Here is a 19171-nt window from a genome sequence, read left to right as displayed (position 1 = left end):
GTTTGGCTGACCCTAGCTGATCAGTACTTACACAGTATAGCAATTGACTGGGACAAAACCATGCGTTTCACATTCAATGAAAGAAGTAATCCTGATGATGACTCTATGGGCATCCAGATAGTAAAGGTAGCCAGTAATTAATTTGTTGTTGGTGGTTTTTTTTAGTGAAAAGTTGAAATTTGAATTTGGTTTTATTTTCTTCTCTGCAACTGCTTTGGCAAAAATTACATCTTAATTCCCTTTGGCCCATCAAAAAAATTTTTTTTTTTGGCTGCTTTGGGCCTTCTGCACTGGTCTTGTTAGTGTCAGCTGAGAAAAAAATGGCTATTAGTGATCTTTGTTCCTCAATTTTTACTTTTTTTTAATTTTGAAAGAGGTACTGGAGTTTAATGGAGACAAAGAAACATAATTTTTTTTTCTTTCTTGCGAAATAAACACAAAAATTTGAGATTTAAAAGTATGTTTCATAATATAGCAATTGAATGTTTTTCAGTTATTTTACAGGAGTGAAACATGCTTGTCCGTATATATTTCTCAGCTAATGAATGTTTAATATTTAAAGCAGATGGCAGTTTTAGGGAAGAGCTTAAGAGACTTCTATTGCTGCAGTGATTTAAATATTAGTCTGTTTACCTCTTTAGGGAGTATTACTCTGTTTGGGAGAGATTGTGTTCTACAGTCACCCTAATTAGAGTACATGAAGCAAGATACTTTTTGTTCCTGATTATTACAGTTGTTGTCTGTACTTGGTAGTTTAAGCTTATAGATAATACTTACTAAATATTAAACATTGTAGTAGGTGTTTTGCCTTTCACTTATAAATCGCTTAAATCTCAAGGGCACGATTTCTGATTTTTGTTTTGAAAACTTAGTTACCCAGTACTTCTTTTATACTTTGATAAAAACTGCTGCTCTTTTTTGTTCAATTAAGCAGCTGTTATGTCTTGCCTCTTTGAAACCCAGAGATCTGTTAATATCTTCTGTGACAACTTTGCATGAACATCTTTTAGGTAACTTGTTTACTTCAGAGCTTGCTGAAACTATTTCTCTTGGCTAAAGATTTACAGATTAAAAAAGAAGCATTGTCATCAACTTTGAGAGTAGGTATTGGGAGGGCAGAGGTGGAAGGAAAACTGGGATAAGCAGGAGAACTAAAGGAATACACATCTTGTCTGTCCTTGTTTGGTTTGTTTGTTTTTTCTTTAAAGGACCTTCACCGAACTGGTTGCAGTTCTTACTGCGGCCAGGAGGCAGAGCAAGATCGAGTGGTATTAAAGCGTGTTTTGCTGGCTTATGCCAGGTGGAACAAATCTGTTGGCTATTGTCAAGGATTTAACATACTAGCTGCACTTATTCTGGAAGTAATGGAGGGCAATGAAGGGGATGCCCTGAAAGTGAGTAAAATATTTTTTTCAGTGTTGAAGATTGCTTTTAATTAGTGAACTTCAGAATAAGCCAGGAGATGAATTTTGTAGTCAGCCTAAAAGAGCAGCACTTGAAGGAGTTAACCAGTTTGTATCTGCAGATTTTTTTTTATCCTATCTGAAATGAACAGTTTGAATGTTATCACTGTTAATTTTTTTTCCAACAGAAACAAATGAGGGTTTGGCTGTAATAAAATAATAAAAATTAATGAAATAATAATTAATAAAAATAAATGGCAACACTGCTACGTGCTTCAAAATATCTTATTCCATACTCCCAGGTCTGCTTGCAGACATCATAGGTAGCTGAAACTTTAAAATTCTAATATCAACCTCTTGTGTGGCATGCAAGGCAGTTAATAAATCTGCTATATTTTAAAGCAAATCCTAGGAAAACATTAAATATTTAAAAGGCAAGTAAATCACCTTGAAACTGATTTCTGGGCTATCTTAGTCATACAGTGGTTTATTTTCTTAGGCCATTTTTATTCTAATTAAAAGAAAGCTTTATGAGATTTATAGTATGTCAGAAAATGGAAGTACAGTTTATTTTAAACTAGGAAGTGGTTTAAGGTTTGCCAAGGTTATGTGCAAATTTCCTGAAGTAAACTCGTGTGTGAGTTGGGGATCAGATTAGTAAAACATAACTGTGAGTCTTGAGATACTGAGCTGTTTGCCTTAGGCAATGATTTAAATTTTATAAGTATTTAAATTCACTCAGAGCTCCTAAAATTTAAAGCTTGTGGTAGTAGAGTTCAGGTAGCTGGTATTTGTTCCTGCATTCTAGAAAACTGCCTGTAATAGGAAGAAAATACCATGATATACCTACTTTATATCAAAAAAGCATTATGGTAATATAGGATATAGGATCACCTGAGGTTTATGAAGTCCCAATTCATTGTAAGAACTGTGTGCATCCTTATGTTATTGTATTGTCTTTTATTGTGAGTGGTATTGGGCTCCTTGTGGGAAGGAGACAATGGAATGGTGCCAGACTGCCCCAGGGATATAAAGCACTGAAGGCTGTTTGCACCGAAACAGGTCTTACCTGATAAAAACAAGAATGAAAAATAGTCGTTTCTTCTCCAAACTTAGTGTGTGGGCTTTGCAGGATTGGAATTTTCCCAGAAGAGAGAGGGAAGACGGAGGAAGGAACTGGGGGTGTGGGGAGAGGAGTAGAAAATAGTTGGGAGTTAGTATGTGACTGTTTTGGTGTAGTCACTGCCACCTAAACCAAGCAATGAGTGACTTCAGAACAGCTACAGATGCTGCTGCCTATAAAGGTGCCCTCAGGACTGGAGCTATGGAGTAACTATGTTTGAATTATTGTAGAGTCTAGGAGTTAAAGGAGTAAGGGCATTCTCAGGGCTTGCCAGTCAGGTCCCATTTCTGGGAAGGACATTACAAACAAAAGCTCTGTGGGAAGTGTCTTCCAGAGGTTGGGAAATGACAGGTACTACTGACACCATGAGGCTTTAATAGCATAGGACCCAAGGTGGTAGCTTCAGTGAATGCTTGATGCTTGAGCCAGTGATGCTTGAGCCCTCACTAGTTAAGGTAAGCATGTTTAAGTTAAATCCCTGGAATTGCCTTAAAGTTAGCCTACGGAAATTAGGGTAAGCAAGAAAATCACAGCTTGCATGTGTAGAAGCTATCAAAGTGTGCATATGAGTCTCATAGATACTGAAACTTAAAAAATATTTTTTCTTGCACATTATTGTGGGGAAATATTACAGAGTCAAATAATAAAAATAAATATGTAGAGATGTGTAATGAAGAAAATATCTATTGTGAACTGGGAAATACATGAATCTGCTTTTTAAAAAAGCATTCTCAAAGCAATTTGCATGTCGATGAAACAGAATGAAGTTCTGTTGAAGTAAGTGTTGAAAAAAGATTTCTGTTCTTTTCTATACTTTCATATGTCTGAGATCTGTTAAGTAATATGATTCAGTGGGAAGGGGGCAAAAGCCTTTATAAATTGGTTTCTTTATGGCTTATGTCATAAGTAGTTAATGAAAGCAGAAATAGCATAGTTGTAAGTTAATGTTGCTTTAATAAATTATTCTTCCATTGGTTGAAATATATCTGAAGAAAATAAAGCATATTTTTACAAGTGCATGGTAACACATCACAGTAAAATATATGAAGAATCTCTTTTTAAAGAACAGTATCTTGCATTCTGGGGAGGGAAAAGAGGTGATTTGGACAATCAGTCTTCTGGCTGTGGCAGTTAACCAGAGAAGGGACCCTGAAACTGTCCCACAGTGTGGAGAATGTCATAAACACATCCAACATCAAAAGTGCTAAAAGTTGCCTTTGATTTGATTTGATTAATGCTGCCAATTTGGCAGCATTAGTGTGACATTGATTTCAGTCATTCATGGTTCATAAATTCTGGGCAGCCTTAAGAGGCCTTTGCATTTTGATTGCTTGTGAATACTTAAGAGTACTTGTAGATGCTTAAAATGATAATGTTTTCTCCCCATATAAATGGAGTTGCCAGAGGCATGTGTTGTCACTGGCTCTGAGCTATTCTTTAGTGAAGAGAACTTGCAAATTCTCTGGTTTTATTTTTATGTTATTCCTAGAAAATAACTGGCTCTGTAAGACTTACATGATGATCTTTCATTTTCCCACAGATCATGATTTACCTGATTGATAAGGTGCTTCCTGATAGCTACTTTGTCAATAATCTCCGTGCTCTCTCTGTGGATATGGCTGTTTTCCGAGATCTTTTACAAATGAAGCTTCCTGAACTGTCCCAGCACTTAGACACCTTGCAAAGAGCTGCTAACAGAGAAAGTGGAGGTATGTTCAACAGAAAATGCTATTAACTCTGTCTTGCTATTGTTTCATCTGAGCACTGGTTTAAAAGTACAGTTTGTTTACATGAGCTTATTGCTTAGAATATATTTTAAATAGTTAAGGTGAAACATGATGGTTTCAATTATTGATAACCTTAACATAAATAGGTGGTGCTTTCAGGAGAAAAAAAGGGAAATAATTTGGTCCCACCACTCGATGCAAACAGAATTGTGTTGATAAGACTGTATAATGCATGGAGTGACAACACTAACACATAGTTTAGTACAAGGGCTATGTTGAAAAGGTCATTTCTTGCCATAGCTATTGCTCCTTGTAGCTGCTGACTTATATAGCTATTCTGGGAAGATTTACAGTGGGAGAGCCAGTGGGGGTAGGTTAGTATTTCTTCACCTAGATGCTTAGCAATACACAGCTGCAAAACTGAGAAGTACGTCTTGAGTTGCTACCTGGAAACTGGCTTTTCACTGTGATTTTTTTTTTTTTTACTGGTGTAGCATTCCCTCCAGACTTTCAGTTTTTTTATTTGGGAGTGTTTTGGGAATCATGTTTTGGTTTCTTTGTTAATTGGTTGGGTTTCTTTTTCAGTCAGGAAGCTAAGTGCACCCTGAGTTACATCTTAGAAAAGATCTGCTACTGTGTTCCATGTGGCTATGTCCAAACTATAAAAAACAAAGAAAGGGTATCAAGGAAGTATTTGTTGTTTGAAAGTGTTTTCACGGGCCAGCCTCTCTGGTCATGGCCTTCAGTGCACCAGTTAATACTGGGATGCACAAAGGGTACTCTGAGCGTAACAAGAAAGTAAAACTTCAGAGTTTCAGGCTGAAATACTGCATCTTGTTTGAAACCGAACAAGTACATGGGGATATTAAAATTATGCATAAGACTTTACACAGACAGTCATCTTCACCTTGATGTAGATAAAGACTTATGCTGTCAATTGCTGAAGAAATGCAGCAAATGTTTTGGGGGGGAATTGATGGGTTTTGGTTTTTTTTGTTGTTGTTTTGGGTTTCTTGTTTGTTTGGTTTTGTATGTTTAGTTTTTAGTTTTCTTTTTAATAAATGTTTTTATTTCATATGGCTTCTGGGAAAGACAAGCAATCTTTCTGATACAAGGGAAAAAAAGTGTGGTAGCTTATTCCAGGGTTTACAGTCCAAACCCAGTGTTGCAGCAGCAGAATGAAAGGTGACTGTGTCATTTTTCCATTGCTTTTCTCAGCTTATCTTTGGACAGCTGCAGGCTAAGTAAGTTTTGAGTAATGATAGAGGTACTAGAATGTCTGGTGGATTTGAGTGTGCGGTTTATACTTCTTGTAAAATAATAGTAAATTGTAGTATTTCAAGTTTGTTTGTTTTTTTTTTTGACTTCAGGAGGCTACGAACCCCCACTTACAAATGTTTTCACAATGCAGTGGTTTCTGACACTCTTTGCCACTTGTCTGCCTAACCATACAGTTCTGAAGATCTGGGATTCAGTATTCTTTGAAGGCTCTGAAATTATCCTGAGAGTAGCTTTGGCTATCTGGGCAAAGCTCGGAGAGTAAGTGGTCAATTTTATGTGATTTTTCTTTTCGGTATGAGCCGCATGTAACTTTTATTTTCCCAAAGAGCATGTTCTCAATTCTAAACAATACAGAATCTTTCAGGAGAATGATTTTGTTTTGAAAAAGCTGCACAAAGGACCTCTATGGTTTCCCAAAAACACATTATTCTGACATCATATCAGAATGGGCATGATAACCAACCTTTGCTGCAGGAAATGTCTCCAGTTGTTTGAGTTGTCTGTGTATAATGTCTTCATACTGTGCTAAAAGGTTAGTTGGACTTTCCAGAACATAAACTTCTGAAGGAACTGGTAAATACTCTCTGGAAAAACACACACAGAGACTTGAGGGTGACTAGCTAACTTTATTGGGTACCTGGAGATGTTAATTCTCTTGTTTTCACTTAAGGAGATGTAGGGATTTGAACCCATTTGCTACGCCCAATAAAAGAGTTCAGTGTTACTAAGGGAATGACTTAGTGGGACACAGGTCTTTTCTGTTAAGGACTGAAAACAAATTTTCCTGAAATTCCCTGCTTTTAAGCACATTCGAGCCAAGTTTCTGTCATAGTCCTTTAAGGTCTTGGAAACTCACCACATGGCCAAAACACAAGAGATGGTTAGTTCTTCTAAACTTCTCTGTTGTCACAGCAAATATTTGCATTCCAGAGAGTTTACAGTGCTCCCAGAGAAATGAGTTTTGTCGCTGGCTTCAGTGGGAGGTGTGAGCTCTGACAGGTCAAGCAGATGTTAGTTCAGCTGGAAACATTTTTCAGCTGGCATCAGCAGCTGCCTCAAATTTTCCTTGTGATGCCTTTTAACACTCACCTTCCTTTTTTCCCTGAGACCAAAACACTGGGATTTATGTTCGGCTCTGTTCTTGGAGGTTTTGCTTCATTTTTCTTACTGAATAAATTAGCACTGCAAGCCAGTAGCATTGTAAGAGGCTTTGTTTAGTACATTTAATTTTTAATCTGAAGAATAATAATTGTAATAATAATTTCCTGAGAGCATTTTTAATGAGTTCATAAATGAAACTTGCACAAATCATTTGCTTTAGGATTAAGCTATATGTAGTCACATAGGGCTTTAAACAAAAGGTCCTATTGCAGTGAGTCTCTGTGCACTTAAAAGCTGTAACTGTGAGTGTTACAACCTGTGATAAAAAAGGAAGTTACTGCTTTGAAGATTTTACTGTAAAGCTTGAAGAAAAATTTAACATGTTTTAAAAAATGGAAATAAAAAGAATCAAGAAATCTATAAGAATATGTCCAAAAGAATAAGCTGATCAGACTGCACATTTTGTAACTGTTGTTTGTGGTGAATGGGAGAAGGTCTGGTGAAAAACTGGGCATTATGTTTTTGCTCGGAGAAGATTGTGGGTTTTCTGTTTCTCTTTGTCCACCATTGGAAATAGAACAGGGGAGATTTAAAGAAGCAGGGCCTGAAATAATGATTGTTGTCTCATGATCTTCATAGTTTTCAAGACTGGTTCTAGAAATGAAGATGTGGTGAGAAGTGCATTTTAAAAATCTTGGTGGCTCAGTTGCACTTCTGTTTTGAGGGAGGCTGAAAGAACAGGGAAGTTAAAAATAAATGCAGTGGAATAGGTGCAGTATGTGGAGGTCATGAGAGAGAAAAGGTATCGGGGAAGGTAAGCAGTAAGTTTGTGATAATTGGCTGCATACCATATTATTTTTTTAATTTTTTTTTTAGCTACGTAATCATTATTTTAACTAAAATATGTTAAGATTTCATTAGGAGTTTCAATGGTTGTTCTGTACAGAGGCTGAGGATCAAGGAAGCGTCCTCTTCTAAAGCTCAAGAAAAATGGCACTGTGTTTTTCTCATCATTCAAGTAGCTGTATTTTAGAGGAGCGGCTACGGTATGTAGCCATCAATGCAGTTCTTTGGGATAGAAGTAAAACAGATTTTTCGCTTGACAGGAGAGATTTTTAGCAGCTGACCCTTAACATATGTAGAACACCAACTCATGAAAGCATATTACTCATATTTCTCTTCCTCTAGCAGACACTGTGGGTGATTCTGTGTTTTTAGAGATTTAAAGAAGACTTTGGGGGAAAAACCTCAACCAATTGACTCCTCTCCCTGTCAAGAAAAACCCCCAAGACGAATAAAAACACACTAGAAAGCAGACAAACAAAAAGGCAAAACAAAAAACTCGGCATCTTTAATTTAGAAATAGGATTTGCAAATATGATGAGGGAATTTACCTTCATTCTGCATTATGCTAGCTTAGTTCTTTTTGAACACAATGGCATGTATATATACACCTATACTTAATTTATTCCACAGGAATGGTTTCTGGCCAGAGAATATGTTCCTGTCTGACAAAAAGACAGTTCAACCAGTGAATTCGCCATCTGGTGCATGGTGAAGAATGGGTGATGAGGCAGTCAAGAAATCCTTATGCTCCCTTTTTGAGCTGATGAGACAATGCCCTGGTGCTAATAGGAGACAGGATTTACTGATTCTTGTGTTGTAGAAGTGAAAGGGACAGAAGAATAGCCTGTCTGGACATACATAAATACCTTATCATGAGCAATCAGGACAGTAAGCTGTACTCAGTACATCGTTTTTTTTTACTGCACCAGCTTTTCCAACGTCATGTGTGCAATTTTATTATTTGGAAGTCTAAGCAGGATTGCAAATAAATTTAAAAGTTAGGCTGACTAATGGAAACATGTATTTTATAATGATAAAAAAGCAGGTTTGGTTTACATATAATCATATGTAAAAGTAAAATAAAAACCAACATGTATTCTGATGTAGGCAAATAGAGTGTTGTGAAACTGCAGATGAGTTTTACAGTACCATGGGCAAGCTGACCCAGGAGATGCTTGAAGACAGTCTGATTGACAGCAATGAACTTATGCAGGTGAGTAATTGTGATATAATTATAGTTTGTGGGTTTTGTGTCATCCTTCAGATGTTGACTCCCAACAAATTACATTTTTGTTCAGATACTGCAGAAACCTAAACTCTCCCGAGAATAAAAGTTTCAGATAACTGGGTTGAGCTGGCACATTAATGAAACAAATAGATGACCTGCAGTTAAAGCTCTTATTTTATGCATTAAATATAGAGAACCACTAGACTTCATTTGATAAAAATTGGTTCTATGTTGACATCTGAAAGTTTGTTGTGCTATAATGCCCAATTATAAAAATCCAATAAAGTACAATAAAATTTGATTTACAAAAGTGAGATATAGAATCTTTTAGTAGTCATCATTTTTAGGGTGTTCTTTTGTCTTATTTTGATGTTTTGGTCAGTTATTTATTACACTGTGTGCTTTTCATTCTGCAGACACTGTGGGAAGCAAGAGTTTATGCAGTGAAAAGGGAATAAAAAATCCTTCATGATTTAAAAAAAAGTGAAAGGCCATGAACAGTCATTAGTGAACTAAACAAAGACATTTGTAGATAACTGCAGTCCCTGAGTTTTCATAGCATACATCATTGTATGAGAATGAAGATCCACATTGTTCTGGAAAAATAAAGAGCCTTTACTATCGCAGATAAAATTTATTTATTCATGGTTACACTTATTCTTGTGATATCTTTAAGGTGTTGTTTACTTAGATGTTTTATGAAGATTTCATGCTACACTCTTAAAACTTTCCTTTTGATGAGTTAGAGCATTGTGATTTAATGGGTGCAAGTACAGAGCAAATAATAAACCTGAAATTCTGTACCTACCTTGAGGAAGGAAAAAAGTTGGCCTATGAAGTTGCATGAGTTTAATAACAGTAGTTAGCAGGTGACTTCTGTTACCTGTTATTGGAAGCAAAACTTACTGTCTGGGATAATACACTTCCCTAGTCTGGTAAAGTACTGCCCCGAAGTGTAAAGGATTATTTTCAGATTTATTATTTTGGTTATTGTTCTTTTGTCTGATGAGAAAGCTCTAGGAATGGGAGAGGTGGGTGCTGTGGCTTCAAAAATGGAAATGCAGCTGGTCAGAGTTACTCACATGCTTTTTAAAAGGAGTGTTCAGGTTCCTCTCAAAGCGGTTCAGATACTGAGGATCTGTGAGGAGAGCAGTACAAGCTGAAGCCTTCTCATATTCATTGTGTTTCAGTTCCTGGTCTCCAGTGTGGTACAAAAACAAGATGTGATATTTGTGACAAAGAATATTTTTGGGAAAAGTGGACTTCAATGGCTCAGTGTGGATTTCTTTCTTTGCAGTTGTGTGTAATAGAAAATAGGGCATAGTGAACTTACTAGTTGTTGGGATGGAAGGATTGTTTTTGTTTTTTAACTGTTGCAATTACAGGTACACTAAATTAGCAGTCTTTTTGTGCTTCAGCAAAAAAATGAGTACTTGGTGCAAAGTATGTGTGTATTCATAGCATATATGTGTATTTTGTGACGCTGACAGGAATGCTAAGGTAGGAAGGCATTGCCATTGATATGGAGGGTGTGGCAGGTAGAAGTTTTGTCCATAGAGAAGAAATGTGTTTGGTTTATGTGTGTCCTCTTAGTTGAGGAGACCACAATATAGTTTGATAACATTCTTCAAGTAAAAGGCAGACACTGGCAGTGTAGCCATCTCTGAGGTCTTCACTCTAGGCCCTCTTTACCATAAGTGGAGAGAAATAGGTACTACAAGAGTTTACCATCAGGGTAGATGAATGCTATTTATGAATGCTATATTTGTCTGGTTAGAGAAGAAAATTAAGAAATATGAATCACTGCATTAATGAAAAGACCTAGGCTGCTTGAACACACTGCTTTTTAAATTTCTTTAAACTTTTTCAGCAGAATCAGACAGAGACGAATGTTTGGACTGCTTTATTTTCAATTTTTTTTCTTTTCCCCTAATAAAAATCAGAATTATGAATTTACATCTAATACTTTTTACAAGGTGGCTCAAGGATTAGTAGCCTACTGCAGGAAAGGACTAACATCCCACTCTGCCTTCACTGCGTGTTTCAGGAAAGCTTGCTAGTGACAATCATCTCGCTTTTCTTTAGACTTGCATAATACTTATATTTGCATCTGAACTACTTGTCCAGGCTCACTTAAGCCAGTGAAGACTAACAGGCACTTCTCAACCACTGGGAAGCAAATTGTGCTTTAAAAGGCTTGTTTCCTTTGGGAGTTAGAGGAGGGAGGGATAACTGATCCTTCAAGGGAAGTGTTGACAGAGCAGATGTCTAAAGCAGGTCAGAGGACTCTTGTCCTCATTCTCTCCACCAGCATATATAGTTGCTGTAAGTTTATCCCTCCTATGCAAGCAGTACATGTACCTTGGATTGAGGGCTTAAAGCTTTTGTAGGTTTGGCCGTTGTGTTGCAAGGGTTATTAAAATGTTTTACTGAGTAGAGTGTGGAGGGATTGGAGGAGGAGGCAAGCCTACAGCTTCTTTTTTCAGATTGAACAGTTTGGGTAAGTAAAAGGTGAGTGCTATACATCAGATTCTAGACAGTGTATTTATTCAAGAGTAGGAGTTAAATACAGTATTCAGTAATGTAATTTTATTGGTCTGTTTAAAATGGAGACAGAAGGCTGTACACCAGGTGTCTACAGATATTCTAAACAGCCTGCACTAGACTGAATCCATGCTTTCATGCCTTCTCAGAAAGCAGGCATTTTTATAAGCAGCTAAACTAACTCAGTTTGTACAAAACAAAAAGCAAATGCAAAAATAAACCCAAAAGATAACACAAAAAGTGCTTTTCAAGTAGGAAGTTAACAGTGAATACCATCAAATCAGGGTAACTGTCTACGGAGATAGTCTAAAATGCTCTTGAGATGAGTGTGTTTGAGCTGTCTGCAAAACAGCTTACTCTCTTTTGGAAGCTGCAGCCTACTGTATGGTGTGCTGCTGAGGGTGTAGATGCCTTTGAATTTTTAGAGTAAGGCAGAGAATTGTAAAATGATTCAAGGTGAAAATAGAGGTTTTTTTCCTTGTTTCTTTTCTTATTCCTAGAGTCTGTCCCCTGTCACCATAAATAAGATACTAAGCTTGGCTGCATCATGCTTTGTGTATATAGGCCAATTCCCTCTGACGCAGTTTTCACCAGAATTAACCAAGTGGCTTCCAAGGCTGTGTACAAACTAGAAACAGAATACTTTGACACTGAAATGTTGCTGGGAGGATATCACAGGTGTTGATTGACAATATTTTTTTAATTTCCAGTGGAACTTGCATCAGCATAAAATTTGTTTTGTGGATCTCTTAGTCAGGTGGCAAGCAAGGCCTACAGTTATAATCTGATAACAAATAATTAAGCTAAAAATGTGTCTGCTAAATGAAAGAAATTGTAGAGGATCTAGAAGATACACTGAGTGGAGACAAGCAAAAGCTAAAACATAATCTAAAACAGTAGGTACAAGGAGTAAGTGGAGGACTCGGAGTCAATGGTTTCACTTAGACGGTAACTGTCCTCTGAAAAGGTTACCTGAAAAGGCATAAAGAGTAGAAATAAATTCCAGACAAACTTCCTTCTCTATGAAGGGAGAGAGTTGAGACTTATGGAAAAAAAAACCAAACAGGAAAGTATGGTGGAGATCAAACAAACAGGCAGAAGTGTTGGGCCAGAGGTAGGTCTTTCTCCGGATCATAAAATGCCTTTGTCTGTTAGACTGGCAGGCTATCACTGTTCAGGCCCTAGAGAATATTTTTCTTTCACAGTAGCGCTGTAGTTTAATGGAGTGGCAAAACTTCAGTTCATGCTCTGGGTTTTTTCAAGTGAGTGAGTCTTGCAGGAAGTACTGACTGAATCATAAAACCTGACCGTTTTCTTAAGCACGTGAATGTGCAAGAATGTGCATCCTTTAATCCTGCAAGACTCTGAAAGTCTTTTCATGGAGAAATCTTTTGTGGGACTGTTTGTTAAATCAACAATTTTAAAAGGTGCTTTTTCCCCCCCCCAGACTGTTTATACCATGGCTCAGTTTCCCTTCCCACAACTGGCAGAATTAAGGGAGAAATACACGTACAACATTACTCCTTTTCCTGCAGCAGTAAAATCAACTTCATTTTCAGGGTAAGTTTGAAATGTACTGCTTATGTCATATAGGGTTATTGTTTATGTAGAATTGAAAAGGCAGGTGGCACCCTCCCTTGTATGCTCTTAAAGAAGATAAAGATGTTTGGCAATGTTCATATTTAAGAATGTCTCTTTCTTAACTTCTCCTATGTTCTCATTTGACAGAAGGTTAGGCAGAACCAGAGACAGTGATGAAGAGAATGACTTAGATGATGAAGACTCAATTGCAAATGCAATTGGCTGTCTTGGACCATTAAGTGGGTTTTTGGCACCAGAGCTGCAAAAATACCAAAAACAGATGAAAGGTAAAAATGTTTTTGTTAATTTTGGAAAATGTGGTTAAATCTGCATGGCCTTGCAGAAATTGTCTGTACCTTCTTCTGTGAAAGCTGCTATGGAAAATGTGTTTTATATGCACATAGAGGTTACAGCAGGTACCAAATGACATGCTCTGCAGTCATTGAAGATGTCCTCAAAGTCGAGTTGGAAGGCTGTAGGTATACAGTAAATGACAGTGTGAATTAAGGACTTGGCTACAGTAATGGTTAACAAAACAACCCCATAATGTTGCCCACCGACAGAAAACCAAAGCATGGAAAACAGTCCACCCTAAATCCATGCATATTTCCAAGACAGCAGTCAAGTAGTCAGCATTTTCTGAAGAGTGTACATATAATAAATGATCTTGGCCTTTTTTTCATATATGCATGGCTAATACTGGAACCTCAGTATTAGTATTAGTATTCACAGTGAGTGAATTCTGCAGGTCATTTCACTGCCCTTTTGTCCAATCTTCAGATTGTTTTGGTTTTTTGATATATTCACATTTTTTAAAAAGAATTGGTATGGTTTAGGATGTTCTGACAAAATGCCACTACTTTTCCAGTCCCTCCACATTGAAATAAAGTTTCTTGACAGAATTGTATGTATACCTGTGCATACCTCCTCTACAAGGAGAGCAAAGTTCTGATCCATACAAGAAAAGCAAAGATGATTTGTTAACTTGTAGCAACCTTTCTGAAATGGTACTGGATTAACAGTGATTTCACAATATCCTGGGGGAGGCCATTGTTACTTATCCTCAACTCACCTCCACCTTACCACCAAAAAAACCCCAGACTGATGTAGCAGTTGCTGTTTTCTGATTACACTTCGTTGTTCCTGTGTCTTCGTTTTGCTGAGACCTGTGAGCTGCAATTTTCCTCTTGATTGCTGTGGTGTTTTGTTTTTCCCTTCCGGAGGGACTGTAAGACTCTACCTGCTGTTTCAAGCTAGCACTTAGTCAGAACATCAAACTGCTGTTGCAAACTAAGCCAAAGACAAATAAACATCCCTTGAAAAGAATTATCCCCCTGACCCTGGAGCGCCAGGTTGGTGGTGCATCAGAAACAGCTGTGAAAATAAATTGCCCTGCTGCTGCTGCTCTGCAGCTGCTGATTAGAGACGCTCTGAAGTTGTCTGACCCTCAGCTGCTCTGCACCTATCCCTTTTGTCCTACTAGCAGCTTTCACCCTGTGGTGGTGTAACTGTTTCTTGATGCTTCTTGATGGTATCACTAGGTCAGTTGTTTAAGCTCATGCCTGCTTGACTGTAAGGTATTTTATAACTTGCATTGTTGGCCTCTTCTTTGACCAGCTGAGTGTCTTTAATAATCAGTTACTGAATTACTTCAGTGATGGTTTGATGTACTTTTGGATATTTGAAGAACTGTGCTTATAACTTGGCATTGCCATGTTAATCAACTTTTGTACTCTTTAACCTCCCCTCAAACCCTTGCTATTCTTAACCAGTAGAAATAGTACTTATTGTAAATAGCACAGCTTAGTTAAATATATGTATTATAATAAATTTTTAATTTAAGAATACAGTAAATAAGATGATAGGAATCAGATACAGAATTCCCCTGTAAATAATCTGTGGAACTCTTGAGTAGGCCAATTTACTCCTCACCTCCCCTTTATTCCCACCTTATGCAGATCAGAATGAAGAACAAAGTCTCGGTTCCAGTAACATTGCAGAGTTAAGTCCAGGAGCAATAGACTCTTGCCGAAGCGACTATCATGCTGCTTTTAACAGCATGATGATGGAGCGTATGACCACTGATATTAACGCACTGAAAAAGCAATATTCCAGGATAAAGAAGAAGCAGCAACAGCAGGTTCACCATGTATATATCAGAGCAGGTAACATAATCAAAATATGCCTCATTTACTGGTTTATTGCAGGCTAGCTTCATCAGTGGAGACAAGGCAAATGATAGTTTTTTACATTTAACCAAATAGACAAAACAAGAAAGACTGATGGAATATATAGCACATTAATAGTAAAGTGGGTATGACTTCATACAGACAGAAAATGAGAAGGTGATGTTTTTTCTTCTTTTATCAGGATCTGAAGATGATGACCCTGGGATTTTTTTAGGTCCCAGGGACCAACTGAACAATGGTATTTAAAAGTGTCTTTACTATGTGGGTGCATTGTGTTGATCTCTCTGATTAAAAACTTTAAATCTTGGGCACTCTTGGAATTGACATACTGAAGCACTGAAAAAAAGTAAATGGAGAGATGAGGATGCTTCAGACCATGTGGTCTGTATTATCTGAACTCTGAATTTATCTGGGCCTGGCAAATTATGCAGCTCAAGGAACAGGCTTAGGTGTTCATTGTGGCTGGCAGTTTACCTAGCTGTAATGATACTGTTCTGAGGGCTGAGCTGGATGTCAACCTGGACTTAGCAATCCGGGTTGCAGAGTCTATTTCCCTTATTGGCAGACTCAACAGTACAGAGGTTGGCATGAACAGCACAGCTGATGGTTTTAGTGGGCCTGCAAGCTGAACACAGCCCACTCCACTCATTCTACCCCACTTGGGTGTCATCTTTCTAAGTCAGCGTTCAACCATGCAAATAGGTCACTGTGGAGAACTTTATTTCTATTCTAGATTGTCTAAACCTGTGCTAGCAGAAGCATTGCAATACATGGAGCTACAATTTTTCATTAACATAATTTGTAAGAAATTTTTTTAAAATATTAATGAAGTATTTGCTTTGAACAAAGACTATATCCAACAGAAACAGTGCAAACAGTAAAATGTTGATTCCCAAGGATTGCCAACCCTTACCTTCCAAATACAAACCTTTCTAATCTTACTAATCATGATGCAGGGCTGGGCTTCTAGTTTAATCAAACTTTCATCTAATTTCTAATTCTGAGTCTACTCCTCTGGTTTAATAAGATATGGTTTATCCATTAAAACTACTTTGATTCATTCTCTAGTCACACAAGCCTTGTGGAGAGGCTTATTTTATTGACCTTGTATGGAGACTGAATTGCCTCTTAAAGTTGGAAGAAGTGCAATTCCAAAAATCAAGAAGCTAATATTTTTATGATTTATTTTTATGGTCTTTCTGGCTCAGGACTTACCCATAGGTGCAAAGCAGGGAGGGAGAACAGAAAATCTTTATCATAGAAGGTACAGCTTTGTGTTCAACTCCAAGACATTAGTGAAATTCAGTGATGATTTTTAAGTTTGGGTTTGGTTTTTTTTAAGTAAGCACTTAGTCCTACAAACCTTTGCTATATCTCAAGAAAGTCTTACAATTTCGTGGTTAATCCTTAGAACACTAATTTGTTTTGTTCTTTAACAATACTGTGCTTCTTTTAAATGCTTTCTTTCAGACAAGGGGCCAGTTACCAGCCTCCTCCCTTCTCAGGTAAACCATTCCCCGGTGATAAACCACCTCCTTTTAGGAAAGAAGATGAAATTAAATAACAGGTCTCTCAAAAATGCTGTTATTCACATCCCAAGTCATGCTACAGGGAAGATGTCTCCCATTCCCCAAGAAGATCTTAAAACAAAACTGAACTCTCCATGGCGCACTCACATAAGAGTTCATCGGAAGAATATTGCTAGGGCCAAAGGCCAGCTGGGCTATGGGGATACCGTAGGACTGATAGATGAGCAGAGTGAGAGCTGTAAAACAAATAGTCCTGGTGCAAAGGAGGAGACTTCCGAACATTCTGACTTCGGAGAAAGAGAAGGAAGTGGTTTGGATAACAGGACTACTCAGAAAGCTGATCAGCAGTTGTCTGAGCAGCTCTCTGTGGACAGCAGTACAAACATGGCAGTGATTCAGCTAAAACTGGAAGCACTTGAACTCACCTCAGATAGCAAAAACGATGCTGAGTCAACACCCCGTCAGTCCAGCCAGCCACATTTATCAGAGTCCTCCACTTCATCCAGAGACAGTGGAAACCTGGCTAAATTGCCCCAACCTGGGAACCCAAAGCCACAAGTCTTCAATCCTTTTCCCAGTGTCAAGCCTCTTCGAAAGTCAGCTACAGCCAGGAATTTAGGGCTGTATGGCCCCACTGAAAGAACGCCAACTGTACACTTCCCACAAATGAGCAGAAGTTTCAATAAGTCTGCCAGTGGCAACAGTGGGACCAGGAAACGATGAATACAAAAACTACAAAAAAATTGTATTACCTTTTTTTTTTAATGTATGCATGTGTTGTGTATCCCAGAGTGTTTCTAATCTTTAAGTAATGGAGACAAAAGTGGTTACCAGATGCATAAATAGGTGTCTTTGAAAATTGTGTTCCTGTGTTGTTATGGGATGGATTAGTGAAAATGTGCTCTGGCACCCTATTGTCAATTCTGATGGTCCTGTGTAAAATAAACATTAATTTGCAGTGCAAAGCATGCTGTTTCTTTAAATCTGACTCAGATATTAAATCACCAGCTGCCTTTAGCCCTTTAGCCCCCCATGGCTGCCTCCTGTCTTTCTGAGCTCGAAGGACAAATTGTCCAGTGCAGCAGACGGGTATAACAGTTTTCCTGACTGTTACGCAGCTTCCCCATTAGACCTCATTCTCACACTCCATGAGAGCCAAAGAAGCCATGACTTAACAGAAGCACAAGCAGTCCTAGCAATCAAAAGTATCACTTCATGACATCTGGCTTCAGATGTTCTTTAAGCAGTATTTTGTGCTTCTCTTCCCACAGCAATTCTCTGCTGATACTGTTTTTAATATAAATGTAGTCAGTGAGCATGAGAATAGCAGACATAAGTCCATCCACAACACTGATTTACTCCTTTTCTGTTACATGTGTACATACATACATTTCTGTTACTTACTGCTGGTGAGTTGCAGCACTGTAAAATTAGGAATTAGGTACAACTATATGTGTAGTTGTATGATTATTATTATGGCACATCTTGGCTTCAATGGATTTAAAAGCTATTATCTAGATTAGATTTGTAGTTAAATAATAATTGCCAGCTTACCAGTAGGTAAAATATATGAATGTTCCAAAGTAGTTTAGGGTTTTAAATTCTTTAAATAGAGTGATTAGATACTTAGAGTGCCGCTTCCCATTAGAAGCCAACACATCAGCCAGTATGTTAATGGGATGGACCCACGGGCTTCCATGGCTTGGTTCCTTTTTGGTGTGAAAGAGAAATGGCAAAGTGATAAACTGAATGTTTACTTCCAAATTAAAAAGTGCAAAGCTGGTGAATATCATAAGACAAGTACTATGTATGTGTATATATACATATATATATGTGTGTGTGTGTATGTATATATATTACAGAGGCAGGCAGAGAAACTAAATGTGGATAATTCAACTTCAGGGTTGCAAAATCAAGCACTCAAATTCCAAGAAATTCAGATTGCTCTTAAAATGTTGTAGCTCTGCTAAATTGTGTGTACTGACTGTGATTCATTACCTTACTTCCAAGTTTTCTGTGGCATGGAAGGGCCATAATTTGAAACTGGAGTAAAAGCTGTAATGATGAATCAGCCCCACTGTATGTAATATCTTACTTCCTTTTTTAAAGTCTTTGTTAAATTTGAAAATTAATTTATTATTGTGTATTTATTAATGTATCCCATAACCTGTAGGATGTGATATCAATTTTACTGTATACCATAACTTATAAGCTGTACAATATACCCTGTTCATTGTTGTGGGGACAACAATTTTGCTGTTTTATGCAAGCGTGTGCATATAAAACAATATTCAAGAATGAACACTATAAATATAAAACAGATGTAGATCAGATCTTGCCCCTGCCTTATTTCCGGGTTATAGTAGTGTTGTCACTAATGATTACTTTTAGCGCTAAGTAAATTTAAAATAATGTAGAATTTAGTCCCTGATCATGAACTGTATGTGAATTGTTTCTGCATTGATTTAGAAGAAATGGACTTCTCAAAAATTTTACTGTGAATCATCCTCCCCAGTTTTTCTTAGCTTCAGTGTATCATGCAGCTGTATGCTGAAACAGTAAAAATAAAAAGACTGTCAATCTGCAAAAACTGCGAAAATGTTGCAAGTACATACATGA

General features: G+C 37.4%; 1 protein-coding gene across 7 annotated transcripts in view; it reads left to right on the top strand.

Moving 5' to 3' along the window:
• TBC1D30 (TBC1 domain family member 30) overlaps positions 1 to 18885 on the top strand; it is a 53887-nt gene extending 35002 nt beyond the window's left edge. For 2 of the 7 annotated variants that reach the window (XM_064655771.1, XM_064655775.1), the window contains 10 exons: positions 1 to 126; positions 1209 to 1394; positions 4067 to 4235; positions 5624 to 5792; positions 8589 to 8694; positions 12701 to 12813; positions 12982 to 13121; positions 14793 to 14999; positions 15205 to 15261; positions 16494 to 18885. In XM_064655771.1, the coding sequence (XP_064511841.1) occupies positions 1 to 126; positions 1209 to 1394; positions 4067 to 4235; positions 5624 to 5792; positions 8589 to 8694; positions 12701 to 12813; positions 12982 to 13121; positions 14793 to 14999; positions 15205 to 15261; positions 16494 to 17275 (2055 nt within the window). In that variant the 3' untranslated portion in view covers positions 17276 to 18885. Of the gene's footprint in view, positions 130 to 1208; positions 1395 to 4066; positions 4236 to 5623; positions 5793 to 8588; positions 8695 to 12700; positions 12814 to 12981; positions 13122 to 14792; positions 15000 to 15204; positions 15262 to 16493 lie in introns of all 7 variants that reach the window. The other 5 variants (XM_064655770.1, XM_064655774.1, XM_064655773.1 and 2 more) reach the window with 3 other exon arrangements.
• Positions 18886 to 19171: the final 286 nt, after the last annotated feature.

The sequence above is a fragment of the Pseudopipra pipra genome, chromosome 5, assembly GCF_036250125.1.
Source record: "Pseudopipra pipra isolate bDixPip1 chromosome 5, bDixPip1.hap1, whole genome shotgun sequence".
Classification (NCBI taxonomy): Eukaryota; Metazoa; Chordata; class Aves; order Passeriformes; family Pipridae; genus Pseudopipra; species Pseudopipra pipra.
The sequence above is the reverse complement of the archived record's forward strand: the minus strand, read 5'-3'. Positions and strand labels throughout refer to the sequence as shown.